The 16612-nt window shown below is 39.0% G+C and overlaps 3 protein-coding genes across 5 annotated transcripts in view; 1 reads left to right on the top strand and 2 right to left on the bottom strand.

The window, feature by feature from the left end:
• Positions 1-2755, bottom strand: part of bicc1a (BicC family RNA binding protein 1a) — a 65623-nt gene extending 62868 nt beyond the window's left edge. For both annotated transcript variants that reach the window (XM_032541429.1, XM_032541430.1), the window contains exon 1: positions 2249-2755. In XM_032541429.1, the coding sequence (XP_032397320.1) occupies positions 2249-2438 (190 nt within the window). In that variant the 5' untranslated portion in view covers positions 2439-2755. The remainder of the gene's footprint in view (positions 1-2248) is intronic.
• A 1494-nt stretch (positions 2756-4249) lies between these two features.
• Positions 4250-8443, bottom strand: LOC116705504 (ubiquitin-conjugating enzyme E2 D4). The gene is made up of 7 exons (XM_032541707.1): positions 8229-8443; positions 7601-7664; positions 7409-7440; positions 7002-7079; positions 5917-6022; positions 4695-4788; positions 4250-4601 (listed from the first exon to the last, which is right to left on the bottom strand). Exons 1-7 carry the CDS (start codon positions 8250-8252, stop codon positions 4556-4558), a joined length of 444 nt encoding a protein of 147 aa, XP_032397598.1. The 5' UTR covers positions 8253-8443; the 3' UTR covers positions 4250-4555.
• Positions 8444-11234: 2791 nt separating this feature from the next.
• Positions 11235-16612, top strand: part of rgs7a (regulator of G protein signaling 7a) — a 50710-nt gene continuing 45332 nt past the window's right edge. For both annotated transcript variants that reach the window (XM_032540902.1, XM_032540901.1), the window contains exons 1-2: positions 11235-11489; positions 12405-12523. In XM_032540902.1, coding sequence (XP_032396793.1) covers positions 12446-12523 — 78 coding nt within the window. In that variant the 5' untranslated portion in view covers positions 11235-11489; positions 12405-12445. The remainder of the gene's footprint in view (positions 11490-12404; positions 12524-16612) is intronic.

The following is a 16612-nucleotide window of genomic DNA, read 5'->3' as shown; positions in this document are numbered from 1 at the left end:
TTTCTCTTGGCACAGCTACCAGAAGACTTACAAGACTTATAACTTCACTGCTCTCCATTGTCCATTCATTTTACAATCTATGGCAAGACCCAGGTGGACCCAGTGGATGCTGGGAAACGCCTGCCTCTCAGCTGATTGGTTCCATAGACAGTTAAAGAAGTGGACCAACAGATATCGTTGTTCTGGACGGAGACCAGTGATGGAAAATAGAAGCACTTTTCCGGTGATGGCTAGGCGTTACTGCGCAGCCTCCAACTGAGCTTGACGACATAGTTGTGACGTGGGCAACGTGTTTGAAAGTTGCGAGTCTTCTGGTAGCTGTGCCAAGACCAATCTCAATCATTCCCAATCAGCAGAGACGGAGAGCGTAGCTGTATGTTAGGAGATAACAAAAGCAGAGGCTAATTACTGCTAACTAACATGCTAGTTAACGTTAGTAATTAAACCTAAACAGCTAATGGAAGTTCAAACTGTCTGCGCGTTTCTCCTGACAATACGGTGATTTGTCGACTATGCGACGATAAGTCGTGTGGTTAGGACACAATCGTTAGCCTATTTTTACAAAAACGTCAGCTACGGAGCCATAACGTGAGGTACAAAGTAATTGAGCCTTTTATACATTGTTGGGTTTCTTCATAAATAAACAACGGACAAATAGAGTCTTGAAACGCGTCGGATGTGAAGTTATTTACTGTCAAAGTGGCGCCAAAATAAATGGCAGTGAATGGGATGCTAACTGCACGTGATGGCTTCGTAGCATTAAAATGATGCCGCGCAAGCTACGCTTAGAAAGGAGAGGTTTACCCCCTTGATTTGTTCAGAATCCACTCAAAATTATGCCGTTCCAGATAAACTTTGTTTTTGAATCGGAGGGATTTTAATAGCCATTTGTCTGATTTAAAAGCTTATTATGTACAAAACATGTGTGCCTAATAGTAACGTTAAGAAATTAAAATCTGTTCAGATCACGGCCAACTACAATTTGCTGTTTGTTAACATTAGCAACAAATCGCATGTAGAGTATTTTGACAGCTACTCTTAAAAACAACTGGAGACTGTGTAAAAGCGGATATATGTGTCTGATGACATTTTATTAAATCACAATAGGATCTAACAGGATGTGAGTGTTTTTTTGACTTCCTGTTACATGAAGTGGCTGGAATCGGCTGGAATCGGTCCGATTTTACCGCGGCTTTTAGTCACCGCCCCAGGCTGTTGCCGCCTGCTCTCATCCACTTTACAAGCGAGGCGCAGTTTATCTCGAACGAGCCTATTGTCTCGTCTTTGACCTCTTCAACCTTCTGGTAAAACTTTAGTTTGAGTACGCCCATTTGACTGAACTTAGCAACTCATTTACGCGGTCAACCCATAATTTTATTTTGCTTCTAAAAACGTGTTTCTAACACTAGTTGAAAGCCCAAGGCTAATTGACGTCATTATCTTAATTGGTTTGTTTCCGGATCACACACATTTCACCCTAAAGTTCCCTGACAATGCTAAGAAGGAGTCCTAAAATTCGATGTTAACAAAAGCAGTAATTGGGTAGTCCTACAGAAAGTTTTGTTTAATGAGTCTGCGGACTCGGGGTGCCCACGTTTGTGAAAAAAACTGCTGCAAAAGTGCCCTACCAGAGTCTCCTTCCAGTAGAGAAACCACGATGCATGCTCGACGCATTACAGAAAAAGGGTACGGAGCTGGTAAAAGTGGGTTCAATTTCAGTAGAGAAGCAATAAGACTATTATATATATATATATATATATATATATATATATATATATATATATATATATATCCTTTGTCTTAAATTTTTAGTTTTAGTAGCCTATTTAACCACACAAAAATGGCAAATAAAGTAGCCTAATTTAAGCCACTCGAATCACTGCAAATATTAAAGTAGTTGAACGTACTACCAAGCTAGTCTACTGCACAATGTAATTAAACTGCTAGTTGAATGACATGTAGCTAGTTCCCTACTACCAACACAGCCTAGGCTACATGCTAGAAAACTTTCTGCGCGCGGAGCCCCACCACATGCAGCTGGTGCTTTTTTTTTTTTTTTTCTCCCACCAGTTGACCAACATAAACAAAGAGCCTCAGAGGGCTGCTCAAGTGAGCATCTTCTCGGAAACTGGCTACAGTAGGCTACCTACTACTGGCAGGCTACGAAAGGAGATTAAACCTTGACATTATATACGTTAAAAACGCATAGGTCTATTGTTAACTTTGTACTTAGTTGGTTTTTTTTTACCTAATAACATGACTTCCAACTTCTTTCGGTCCACCCGAAACCTCTCCTCAGTCCACTCCGGATCTGGCAGAGGATGGAGTCCGCTCAGATCCTCCTCCGATCCCGGGAGAGGAGAGTCGGTACTGCGCTCGCTGTTGGAGCCCTGGTCCGACTGCTGCAAGTATCCGCTTAAAGTGTCGCACTGCGCCATTGCGCTGCGCAGAAACTTCTCCAGGGGCCACTGCGTTGTAATCAAAGTCAAGTCAAGCTGAAGCAAAGCAGTTGAACTTCTGGTAACGGTTTTATTCCGTCACTTCGCGGTGTTGTGCGGGCTCATTGCAGCGCAGAACCTTTTCCTGCGGTCTCTTCTAGCCCCTTTGTTTCCCCCATTACAGGCAGACTTCTAAAAATAGGCAGGAGCACACTGGTCCACTAGCTATAGGTTGTCTGCTGAGTTAACGGAACGTCGTGCAGCACACGCAAACATACCAACTAACTCCTCGAGAAAGTTTCACGTGTCACCCTGCAAAAAAGCAGGACTCCTCCCAGAAACTTTTTTTTAACATCTTCCTCCTCCGGTTCCTGCAAAGGCTCCAATCTTTAGTATTTGTGAAAAAATTCCCTAGATTCAATTTGTTTTAATGTCGGGACACAACTTTTACGTCTCACTTTATGGGAACTTTTGAGGCATTACAGCCAACTATAGCAAACAAATCCTAATTAGAGCTTAACATTAGATTACAAGTACATTGATACATCTAGATATGAACAATGGATATTCTATGCCATATTTTCAGGCAGGCTGGCAGTTTGTAATAACACCACATGCAACCAAGTAATTGGCTTATAGAGGAAACACTATACGTCCTGACAGTGGGTAAAGGGAAGTAATACAGGAAGAGCAAATCAAAAGGAGTGTGGAGCAAGCCTACATTAAGTAAAAACAGATTCGGAAAGGGGCCACAATCCAAATATGCTGTGTATGGGCTGTTGCTGAATAAAATAACACAGAAGCAGGTCAGTATTGTAATGTATACCATAAAATGTTTGCAAGCCCTGTAGAAATATAGTTCCAGGATTATTCTCGTGCTGTGGTAAGGAAATGATTAATGGCACTTTGTCATCGATATATGGCCTTGTTAAATGTAATTCACAATGTATTAAATTTAGAGTTTTATGGTTTCTGTTGGTAATTCGCTATATTCTGTGTAATTTCATTGTCTAATATTTTGTTCTGCTGTATTTGTCGTGTGTGCTCCACAACAGGAACCTGCCAGGCCAGTGATGTTCTACCGTCATAGTAATTCTTACTTATAAACTCATGAGAGTCAAACAAACAAAAATTGAATTCAGCTTTGACATTTGTGCTCTTCACCTAAACTTGCAAATACATTTGCCAGGGAGTCACCAAAATATTTAAAATTCTTGTTCTGGCAGGTAATTTGAGTTGAAAAGCTGAAGGCCAACATTGGTACTAGTATTAGTAGTACTAGGACAAGACTCCACTAAACCCAGTAGTCTGATGAAGTCATATCACCATCGCACTGCTGAAATTAAATGTGTGTGCCCGTCTTTACATTAACATCAGGATGATTGCATTTTATTGTAGACTCATCCAAAGGAGACGAGCCGCTTAATTACTGTGCACACAGTGTGCAGCAACTGTGTGCAACCAGCAGAGGTGATAAGGGGTGCTCTTATTTCAATGGACAGAACATCTCATCTCATTTTAACATCATTGCTTAAGCATGAAACTATCCACATGAATAACAACTTAGCAAATGGGGCTGAACTAATTGTAACACAAACATGAATGAAGTTGTCCTGGAGAGAAACTTCCTGATGTAAAAGGCTTGGGGCAGTAAAAGTAAAGGCTACCACCTAGTGGCCATGTGAATAGCAGAATAAGGGGCAGACTGATTTCTTGGTTATATTATATACCAAATCAAACATTTTATGTCACAACAAGATTGTTCATAGTTTCAGATTACTCATTTGTGTTGCCAAGAAACAATTTGCTAGTTATTGATTAATGTCTTTAATGCAAAATAATGAAAAATAAATTCAGTATGGTTGTACAATATAAATCTCTTAAAAGAAAAGTATAATCAGGCCATCTCACCACAACCAATAATTATAATGACGCCAATTTAAGGGGAAAATAAAATAAACAGTAAAAACAGTTAAGTCAAGTAAAGTCCAAGTAGAGAAAGTGCTTCAAGCGAATAAAACACCTCAACTAGAACCAGTGTGGATGAACAGTTGAAACAGTACTGTCATATTTCGAGGTGTTTAGGGATGCGTCATTGTTGCTGGAACTCTAGCTCCTCACATTGCATACCTCTGAGTCCACTCTCTGGCTACTTTGTTGTACCTACAGAGAGAATAGAAACCAGATAGAGTTATAAAGAATTGTTAATTGACTCAAGTTTTTCCACATTCCAAATTCTTTGGCTTTCGTACTCACTTTTGTCTGTCCGATTTGTAGATATGTGCAATGTCTGGAACTAGCGGATCATCTGGATTTGGGTCACATAGCAAGGAGCATATGGATAATAAAACTGGGGAGGAAAAGAAAATCAGTTTTCACTCAGGTTTCATTTAAATTGAAAACAACTTTCTCTATTTCTTAACTCATTACCCATATACCAATTTAAATACAAATAGACAAGCTTTGATTTCCTACACCTTAATGTCAATCATTTAGATCTTTTTTAAAAAAGTGTATTTTTAGCCATTAATATTATAACAGATATTTCAATTATTTATTAAAAAAACAAACTATTTCAAACCAGCCCTGATCATCATATTACCTGTGTTTGTAGAGGCTGAAAATCATTCATTTGGAAGAACAAATTCACTGTCTTGCTAGGTTTGATATAATTCAACGTACCCATCTTGGGCATTTCCGCTCCATGCTACGTTTTGCCCCATCATCAAAATTTACCCTTTAAAAAAATGGTATTTGCTCAAACTGTCACTATACTTCTAACAGTAGTACATGAGACAGATTATCTGTGAAAAATCTTGTAAATGCCATAGGTGCACTAGCAAAGTTTCTGCAGGTTTCACAAAGTCAAATATAAAGCTTTTATGACCTTTTTAAGACCACCATGCATGAAATTTAAGACCTTTATCACATCAACTAAGCCATACATTCAGCAAAGTAGCGCTAAACTTCCACTTCCCCATAGCTTAAAACTAAAATCTGTTTTAGGTCTGTGGTACAAGCTGAAAGAGACTTGCACCAATAACACAAAACTTAATTGGTTACACGGTCTCATTTTTAGTCATAATACAGCAAAATTATAGTTGGACTAGCAAAAGAAAAAACTACAGCAGCATAGAATAATTTAATAAAGGCGCTGCAGGAGCATTTTAATGAGCATTTTGATGAGCAATAGAGTTTAGCGTTATGTGGACATAGGAAAATTAAGACCTGTTTAAAATTATTTAAGACCTAGAACACAGGCGTTTTAAGACCCCACGGAAACCCTGACTAGGAGGAGGCAGAGGAACCTGTTTTTTCACATTACCTGTCGGATGTAATGTGTCAGGATATAGGGCAGTTTTAAGCATGTCAACTCACATTCAAAACTTATTTCCTTGTGAATTCAAAGTAAATCTGCCCATGCACAGTGTTGTTGTAATGTAATACACTGTACAGGCAAACTTAATATGTTACTCACCTTTTGATACGGTAAGAGCAGGTGACCACTGTGACCTCAAGATGTCAAGGCAGATGCTACCATTGCTGTTGATGTTTGGGTGATAGATTTTCGTGGTAAAGGCAAGCTATGGAAATACACAAAGCATCAATAGACAAAGACAAACAAACAGAAGAATGCAATGAGATAAATGAAAGTACCATAAAATAAGACTAATTAAAAGCTGTTGAATCAAAACTTTAACTTGGTTCTAAAAATGCTAACAGTTGGGGTATGTTAGTTCTAAAGCTTGATTTATGGTTCTGCATTGAATCTACGCTGCAGGTATGCATACGCCATAGCCTGACGTGCACCTCTCCAGAAATGTAACCACATGTTGCTGCGACCCACACCGCAACAATGGTTTGCTTGGTCATGCCTTGTTACGGTTGCATTTCCCCCTACTCATTTTCGGGTTCTCCTTCTCCGTCAACAACATGAAATCAACGAGTGTTAACTTTTCCTGCTGCACAGGTGTGATTCTTTGTTTCTCCATCTCCAGAGTCGGTACTTGCTCCACCACACATTCCCCATGCATACACACATACTGGCCCTGCTATTCTCTTAAAGAGATACGCTAAGATGCAGACAGACCAGCGCACAAGTATAAATTCCTTAAAACGGCGTAGGCCACTCTGCATTGAGGCTACTTACAACCGTGAATCCGCCTTATGGGGAGCTGATTCCAGCAGTGGGCCCCATAATAGCTAAAAGCCGTTTCACCACAATTGGATTGAACTCCGGGCACCACTAACCAACTAGCCCCTGCTGATCTGAGAGACCTACACAACTTGTACTGAGCAAACTTATCTGCAATATATTTGGGGCCCAGATCTTTTAATGACTTATCGGACAATAAGTAGGGTCTTTAAATAAATTATATTTAACCAGAAGCCAGTGCAGGGATCTAAGAATTGGAGAAATATGTTCTCTCCTCTTGGTGTTTGTAGGGCTGCATTTAACAATACCTTTTTTATTCATCATTTGTTCTATAAAATAGTTCAGAAAACAGTGACAAATGCCTGTTATAACAAGGTTATGTACTTTCAGCTACTCAGTAATCTTACCTTTGGTGGTTTAAAGGGATAGTCAGTGGGAAAATGGACAGAAAGGAAGAACACTCCTCCATGATATGGGCTGTCATTCTGAAATAGAGGATAATTGTTGTCAAATTATGCCTAGTACTGTAAAAGTTGAAAAATTATTTGTATTGAGAGAGCAACCATACATTTAGACAATTTCTTTTACTTCCATTTGGTCAAATTATGGCTTAATGGTATTTCCCCTTTTCCTATTGTCTACAATATGTAATGCCATGGGCTTTTGTAAGTAGCACTGGGATAGACTGTGCCAGTCTGTGCTTTCCAAACAGAATAGAAAGGGCTGTAAAGGCAACATAAAACACTATTGTACAGAGATCCAGAAGAAACTTGGTTTAAAAAAAATCCAGGAAACTAATCCAGAAAAAGCTCACCGGTCCCGTGATGGTAGCTTGCCAGTGAAACACTGAAAGAAACAAAGATTACGTGAGAACACTTCTTAGCTTAAATGCTTCATATACACCTACAATCTGCAACACAGTCCCCAAAGCACAACTATATTGACAACAATGAAAATAATAAAATGACGGGTTTGTATACACTTCAGCAGGTATTCTCAAACTTACAGTCCTCCCCGACAGGTCCAGCAGAACATGACGCTGGAGGGTCCTTTTCTAGGTCTTGTAACTCCTGTACAAATAAAAAATATAAAGATTTTTATAGTTTGATAGGTCCGCCGCGGTTTAACGTTTAGCTATAAATTGCTTCAATACAGAATACTTAAGTTTACAGTCTGCTAAACTGTACACTAACGTTAGCGACTAACTAACACTTTGGAAAATAAAATGACATTGAAAAGTAGCCAGAAACACAGAAGTACAGGGCAGGGCGTTCACTCTGCTCGTTTGCTAGGCCAACTTTAGCTCGCAGTTAGCTGAACATGAGCTAATATAAGTTTAACGGCTAATCTTGCTAGCTAGCTAGGTAACTGGCTCATTTGTAGCTAGTCGTGTCATCGACAGTTACATACACATCGGACTTGCTGGCAGAAAAATCTGTCTTGTGAATTAATTCACGTTACATATTGTTAAATCATTTTCAAATAGTACGTTACACTAAAAAGAAACACGTTAGGTTAGCAAGCAGATGCTATTAGGCTTGACTGGCTAACGTTAACGTTATAGCGACGTCGTTTCCGCATCGCCCCAACCTTGCCTGTACATTAAATTAAAAAAAAAAAAGATTAATCCTTACCTTCTGTATTCTTTTCAGAGCCATTGCAAAGCTTTTAGATAGGTTAAGCGAAGCTACGATGTTAACTTTGACAGCTGTCAGCTACAGCTACCCTCACTTTATGCCAACTCGGTCGGTGTTATTTGTTTTGACAAACCGATAAACGTTATTTCTTTTGTTTCCGCGTTTTTGTTCGACGACGAAGAATGGACCGTTGCATTGTGGGAATTTGTGTTTTGTTTTCACTTAAAGGGACCGTTCCCCAACTTCATCCCGTGAAAAACCACACAAAATTCAATCCACTGAAATTGTAATTTTATATGGTTCACGTGATTGATTGATTGATTGATTGATTACCTTTAAACCTACTTTAATTAAAACTACTGTTGACATCTTTGTGCGCTGGTGATTCCAGCCTTACAATAAAATATTGAATCACTTGACCTGACATTGTTTTAAGGAAAAGGTTCCTGCTGGTTAATAATAAGCTGTAACTGTCCTTCTGTACACAGGAAAGCACTCTGGGTGAGGGAAGATGGATGGTTGACATTATCATTAGCATTAAATATATATATATAAAAACAAGGCAAGGCATTTGTATTATACCTTTCCTACACAGAGGCTAAAGAATATAATCACTCAAAGGCAAATGAAAACTTGGAAGTCTTTGATTTAGATTTGAAAGTGGCTACAATTGGGGTTTATTTATCAACAAGTTGGTGTATGTTCTGTCTGCAACATAGTGGCTAAATCCAACATGGTGTTTGGTTTTGACTCAAGGCACTTCTAGCTAACTGCTTCTTAAAGATCAAAGGAGCCTACATTCTTCAAAATCAGAGATGTATTTTGACCCAAAGCCATTAAGTGATTTATAAACTAACACCAACACTCTAAAAGCTGTTCTATACCTAACAGGAAGCCAGTGTAAAGATATAAGAATGGTTCTTGCAGCAGCATCTTGAAAGGGTCTGCATGGTTCTTTTGGGAAAACCAAACAAGGGGTTGTTGCCAAACCTCAATGTGAAAACTCACTGTGGGACTGGCTCTAGTGGCTGTGATTATGCACCAAGGCTGAATTTTGGGAAAGAGACTTCAGATACAGTATTAGGGGACCACTAAGGCCTATGTGAAAGCATCCAAAAAAGCAGCATGTCATGGGACTTTTAAGGGTGCATTTAATTACTCTACCTGATAGGATTGACCCAATTGCAGCACATCCATTTAAAAAAAAAAGCTGCAACATGTAAACATATCATTGATGACAGATGATAAAGAAACAGGAACATAATGCTATGATACGATGAAATATGGACATGATTTGACTCAGTAATCCTAAAGGCTGTAACATGATTGCCATTTGGCTTATAACCTATTATCTTCACAGAGCAGTTATAAGCTAATTCATGATGATTGTACATTATTGTAATTCTGATGTCACAGAGGAAGTGAGTGGACTGAATGTTTAGGTCCATCTTGCAGAGAGCTAAGGTCCTGAGAGAGTAAAGGGGAAGACAGAAGACAAAAATAAGAACATACAAACACATACTGTACAGTACTTAGGGAGGAGGGGCACATCTGTCATATTTCACGGATGGACTGCTGCAGACCTCAAAGCCGCAGATTGCAGAAAATTAAGAGATTTTCTATTCTGTATCTATCTATTTATATCTGCAGCACTGGATACATTGAATCACAGAAACTCAAATCTGTTTTCAAACATGTTCTTACATTTGCAGTCAGTGAAGTCCGTTACATGGAAATTATTGTAAAAGATGCAACGCTCTGAACCTGATGTTTGTTTATGGCTGATTTACATCTAGAGCTAAAGCGATGTTTTGACAAGATCGGTTTTAATTTCTACTCGTATTTTTAATCTACATGCATCATTCTTGCAGGGATTTCCTGGTTAAATAAAGGTTAAATAAAAAAATAAAAATAAATAAAAAGCATAATTCTTGTGAGTTTTAAATAAGAACTAAAAAAAAATAGTTTATTGGGCACAACTGTCGCTCAGTATTTTTTTTTTTCTTATTGTGTTCTGAATATTTTTGTTAAAACTGAAACCTTATTGCTACAAACCTTGTCTTCAAAACATAAAGCGCCAATCAACTACTAAGTCATTCAGAAAAATCTCAAGACTGCTCTAATGAAAGGGACCTCATGCATTTACAACAGTGACTTGACATGCACTTTTCAACCATATGCTCATATATTATTAGTTCCTCCAAGGTGTAACTCTCTCTACAAAGGTTGGCACCTCATTGACTGTCATGGATCACCAGGATTGTGTCCATTGATACACCAACAGGAGAGTTTTGACTCAGAGAAAGAAAAATCACATTTTGTCACATGAATTTTATATTAAGGACAGTAGTGGAGGAAGTATTCAGTTATATCAATATATTCCTTTACAAAATTAGCAATGCCACAATGTTAAAACAAATTTCACTTTCACAAATCTGTAAGTAGCCTAGGCCAATATCATCAGCACAGAAGTATTGCTACGCAAGCAAAATTAGCTTTGTCATTGTTACATTATTGAATTAAAGCCTGTGGATGCAGTGTCACAAGCAGCACTTCAATTTTGTAACAGGCTGCTATGAAGCAAATTCTATCTTATATACTGTTGGGTAGTTTAATACTGCATAACAGTATTGTATTTTATATGATTTTAGTTTTTTAATATAATATAAAGTAATATAAACATTAAATGTGTCGTTAAAGTTCCTCAGAATGTCGTAAATGTAGTTTACGATTCACTAAATATCTATTTACTTATAACAGCACGGTCTGGTATAGGCTACATATTCAAAACAGTTTATTGTCCTGTTTCTGAAAAAAGGAAAATAACACCAGTGCTATATTTTTGCTACTTTGTTAAAGAATGAATTGTTAAAATATTAATATACTGCAAGTATAATCTATGTTGACCAGCATATCACTGCAGTGCAGGGCAGCACAATTTGAGCAGGATAATGTCAGTTATTTCTCCAAAACGGGTTGTAATTTATTCCTCACACACGATTGGCCATGGATCGATGCGCGTTCACGGCATTCCGAGATGGCGCGCCCGTGCTTCTGAGCATCGTTTTGAGAAGAGGAGCGATAGAGATAGAGAGCTTTACCACACCAAGTGTCCACCAAATGTCTGCCTCTTCACGTTGCCAATGAACAATCCTCGCATTCCTATGTATGCCAGTTGACATACTGAACACGAAGGACCAAGCTTCCACCTCTGCAAGGATTCAGGACTCCTATAGCGGGTTGCGCGTTTTTTTTCAGGTAAGACAGCCACCCCTTCTCCTCCGGTGACCGATGTCGCTGTGTTTTCTGTGTATTTACGCGCTAATCGTGATTAATAAGAGGGGACGATGACGGGCGCAGGCGTTTTGCGGTAGCTGTCCAAGGTGCTGAAACGGGCAGTGGCTTGTGGTAAGAAAACAGTAGTATAGTAGAGACGGCCTCACGTTAAGAACAGGTTTCATGACTTCGCTGTTTACATGCTATAGGCTATATAGTGTTGCAGACTAAACCTCCCAAGGATGTCGTGTGGGTGTTGTATGGGGAAGAAAGAATTATGAAACTGTAACGTGCATTCAATATCTGTTACATTTGCAGTCTTGCACGTTTTGACAATGTCTGCTCTACCGAATGGATGTATCCAAGCTGCATTGTACCTCCTCCAGGGACGGTGTTTGTGTGTGCGTGTGTGCGTGTGTGTGTGTGTGTGTGTGTGTGTGTGTGTGGTGTGTGTGTATGTGTGTGGGTTTTATACTGCATTTACCATTGTTCGGGTCCAGGTCTTCACCTCACCTTATCTTACCACTGCAATCTTAGGATGCAAAGTATGGTGCACGGCACATCCAGGACGTGAGGATTGCTGCTGAATCTTTTGATGTCAACAAACAACAAAATTTTATCAATGGGTTTTGTGCAAAATGAATCCATCTAGGAAAAAGTAGTAGTCCTGCATGGCACCAATTAATGCTTTTCAAGTTGAACTTTTGCCCCATTCACTGGGAATTTACATCATACCAGTACCTTGTGCAAAATCAGCTGCCTTTAAAAAAAAAAGTGTCCTTCTGAAGACCTTGTGAACACAAGTTATGTAAATTGTTCTCTTCTTGACAAGGGCAAGTTATGTTCAGGCTTTATTGTTCTTCTGATTGACCAATATATCCATTCTGTCCACAACAGGAGCACCTGACATTTCCTGTGGCAGATTTACTCGCTGGATCATGGCACAGACCAACAGTGGTGGGCAGGGAACCAACGGGGTAGCGGATGAATCCCCCAACATGATAGTGTACAGAAAGGTAAGACAGCTGCTATTTTTAGTCTGCACGTGTGTGTATGTGTGAGTGTGTGTATGTCTCTCTTGCATCAATTTACTTGATGATGAGCTGTGCAATGGAAATTGCTATTACTAATGGCTGGACAGTGTTCTTCTGCCATGGTTGATTTAGGGTTGAAATGCTGATGAATGAATAAAAAATTGGTTCACAACACACACACACGCACGCACGCACGCACGCACGCACGCAGCACGCACACACACACCACACAAACAACAACACACACACACACACACACACACACACACACACACACACACACAAACACATTACACAGTAAAACCATCAGCTTTTATTGCTAACATGTTGGAGGATGGATTTTTAACTGGGCTTTTTAAGCCTTTTTAACCATTGTTCATTACACTGTTAGTGGTGTCTTTCTTCATTGTTAAATCTGTTACTACATTAGAGAATTGGAAAAAAGGGAGGGGAGCGTACTGGCTCACTGCTAAGACACCCTAATGCAGTACTGCTTCAAACATCAATTCATTATTATAAATAATAATCTGCAGGGAAGGTGACACGTGTTTACTTTGAGGTCCAGAAGTCCAATTATATTTTATTTTAGAAACTTTAACACATGCAATGTGAAATATATATATACATAGCTATAGATATACAAGAGGGTGTGTGAACTGCTTCTCATCTGCACTCATTTGGTTGTAATCTTTTCTAACACCTAAATTTAAGATTCAAAATTGCTTTTGCTACTTTCAGAAGGCGCTTCTGTTCCCGGTGGTTGTGTCATTGTCTTACAGGAGTTTTTCTGATCTTTTTTAGAACTTAACCATGCTGTATGTGTTACATTTCTTGAACAGAATAGGCCTATGCCAATGCCTAATTCACTTATCCCAGGTATCATTATTCCATAATAAAGTGTGGCTGTAGTCTAGCTTATGGTGTCATGCAAATGTAATAAACTATCTACAGTATCACACCATAGCAACAGCAGCTGTAGTACGTACGTGGACATTGCCTGCCTTCATGCTCAGATGCACCAGTGAAGTTATCATTTTCTCATCTTACTTGTGGATGACTCAAGCGTTGAGTGAATTTCTTCACTTCACTCTCTTCGCCCTTTAGCAAATGCTCCCGATCCATCTGCGGCAGCATCTGCACACCAGGAAGAGGCTACGATTAACCTGATATCATACGTGGATTGACGGTCTTTTATAGCACTCACACTATAGCACTAACAGCAATAGTACCAGTACCATGTAGCAGAAAGGTTGCTAAGGCACAATTTTCAGGATCTTCCCAAGCAGGATGACTGGCTCATGAACTAGATTGTTCATAAAGTAGGTCAAATAATGAGGATAAGGGAGATATGTGAATGTGGTTATGTCATTCCTTGTAATTTTAATTTGCGGAGACAGTGGAGGAAATCATGTCTCCTATTAAATTAAATTTTCATCTGAAACAGTTTAAGAATATGCTAAGGTATTCAAAATTGTTGCATTATGTATGTTAAATATTGACTCAAGCTCTTTCAAGCTATTCAATTACATGTGATGTGTCTTCCTTTTCCTGCTATTGATCTGAAAGTCCTGCTTTGTTGATCATGCCATGAATGATCTGTAGAACCAAGTATGCAGATAAGAAACACATCTGCAGCCTGTGTGTTTACTCTGCAGCTTTTACCTTCAGCAACCAGACTTAAATGTTTTGTTTGTTTTTCTTGAAAATTAAGAGGCAAGAAGGTTTTAGAATTAAGAAGCTGTTTGTTCCCAAATGTTTGGTCAGATTGATAGCTTAGTGATGAAGCTTTCCTGCATCATTCAATTCTTCACTTCTCAACACTTGAGCACAGCTTGGCTCTTTGCACTGATTGACCTAGATACACTGCAGAATGAAAGAACATGGTGAAGGCAGCGAGGATGGAATCATGTTTCTGGAGTGGGTTTAGTTCAAAATTGCAATTGGAAGAGCGCTGTCTGGAGACGTGTGGATACCGCCAGGATGAATAGGTGCTCCAAATGCTTTTCAAATGGAGATGACTTGGCAGAGGTGTTGCAACCCACATTGATTGGGCCTCGCTAAGATAAGCTGAATTCTCAAGTCAGAAACATGTTTTTATGTTGTTTTTTTTGCTGCTCAGACCTGCAGGAATATCATACATACACAGGGATATGCAAAATGTTGATATTAAGCACACCTACTAGTTGCTAGTAGTGTACAGTACAGTGGTGGAACTGGTAGTGGATTATGTAATATGAGCAGAGGGAGCGGTGTGGTTAAGAACTACAGATAGTGGTTGGACAGTCTTTCCTCTGGGAGCATAACTACATCCTTTAACTCTCTCAATCTTTCTTTCTCTCTGGCACTCCTGCCATTCACGTCTTAATGAAAATGGACGGATGAGCTGAAGTGTTGAGCTGTTTGCTGTGAATATGTGTGCAGATGTGTCTGCTTCCCTCAAGGACGCATGCACACAAGCACCTTGCTTGAATGCATATGTAGATGTATTGAACATGTAAATGCACAAGAACACACACAGCAATTAAACAGTCACATTACAGACACGCACGTGCACGCACATGTACACGCACACACACACACACACACACACACACACACACACACACACACACACCCCCACACACACCAGGGCACTGCACTGCGTGTCTGAGTTCTACTTACCATATAAAAGCCTTTGTGTTTTCTTGCTGGTCTTTTGTTAAACAAACTTAAGGTAAATAATCAAGTGTACCAGAGTGTACAGTGTGTGTGTGTTTTTTTCATGCCTGCTCACATGTGTGCACCATTGATGATGCTGTGATGCATGTGTGTATGCTGTACGGTATGTAGGGCGAATGTTGCTAAGAGAGTCCTGAATTTTTTATGCAAACCTAAAACAGCTCTGGCGAAGTTCATAGCCACTCAGCACGAGGAGGGAACATTGTCGCTCACCCACCAGCAATTTGTGTGTATGTGTCTGCATGTGTGCCTATTGTAATTAAGTGATTGGTAACACACACTATATATTGAAATTTTTAGATTGAACACTGTATGGATAGACATATTTAAATATTGATGTTTTCCCTATATTCACTTAACAACGTAGAAATCTACGGTACTCAGCTGTTTCGTACAACTTCTTTCAGTCATTTAAAAATTCTTAAGATGAGCACAAAGGCTGAAGACAGCTCACCACCCTAAAAACCTCTCACATCTTTGACACATTTCCCTTAAGAAACGGCATAGCATTTTCCTTTTCTGCATGTCTTCAGCTGCACAAAAGAAATTGTGAGATAATATCTGACTGAAATGTTTCTGTTGCTTCTCTCTCCGCATACAATTAACAGAGCTTTTCAAACATTCATCTCCGCCAGTTATTCAGATTTGAATTCAATAATTTCACGATCCACAAGCTACAAACTTCTTTTTTATTTCGGTTGCTTCTAGAAAAATATAAGTTTCATACAAAATAAAATAAATTAGGATTACATTTTTTGCAGTGTATTATATCTACTGGAGTCTGGTCTTCCTCTGTGGTGTAGTATCTAACAGCTGAGGCACTAGTCCACGTTATTTACATCTGAGTTGTCGATGGACATCCAGTAATTGATCGTTCTTCCAGCAGCTAGTTTGGCTTCTGTCTCTGTGTGAAAGCTATTAATCCTGTATGTACAGTGTGTGTTTATTTTTTTCTGTGTTGTTTTTTCCCCCATTGCGACATTGTATCACGCTATTGTTGTCTTCAATCCTTTGAAGAATAGTGTTTGAAATGATCGTGCTTACATAAATGTTGATACTGATGCATCTTTAAAGTAATTGGTCTCAGATTCCACGATGCAGAACGAGAATCTGCACGAGGTTCTTATTATTCTTGCACACACTTTACAGTAACAAACTAACAGTACGTATTATGGCCAAACAATGTCAGATAACGGACTATATGTACAAGCTAACATTAAGTATAATTATTGCCATGTTCATGTAGCTATTTAACATGAAATACAGACTTGTTTTTGGTTCCTTAAACAATTGTAAAACAAAAAACCAATTAGCTAGTCCATCATGAATATGCTTATGAATATATATATATAT

This window comes from Etheostoma spectabile, chromosome 17 (genome assembly GCF_008692095.1).
Source record: "Etheostoma spectabile isolate EspeVRDwgs_2016 chromosome 17, UIUC_Espe_1.0, whole genome shotgun sequence".
NCBI lineage: Eukaryota > Metazoa > Chordata > Actinopteri > Perciformes > Percidae > Etheostoma > Etheostoma spectabile.
The sequence above is the reverse complement of the archived record's forward strand: the minus strand, read 5'-3'. Positions and strand labels throughout refer to the sequence as shown.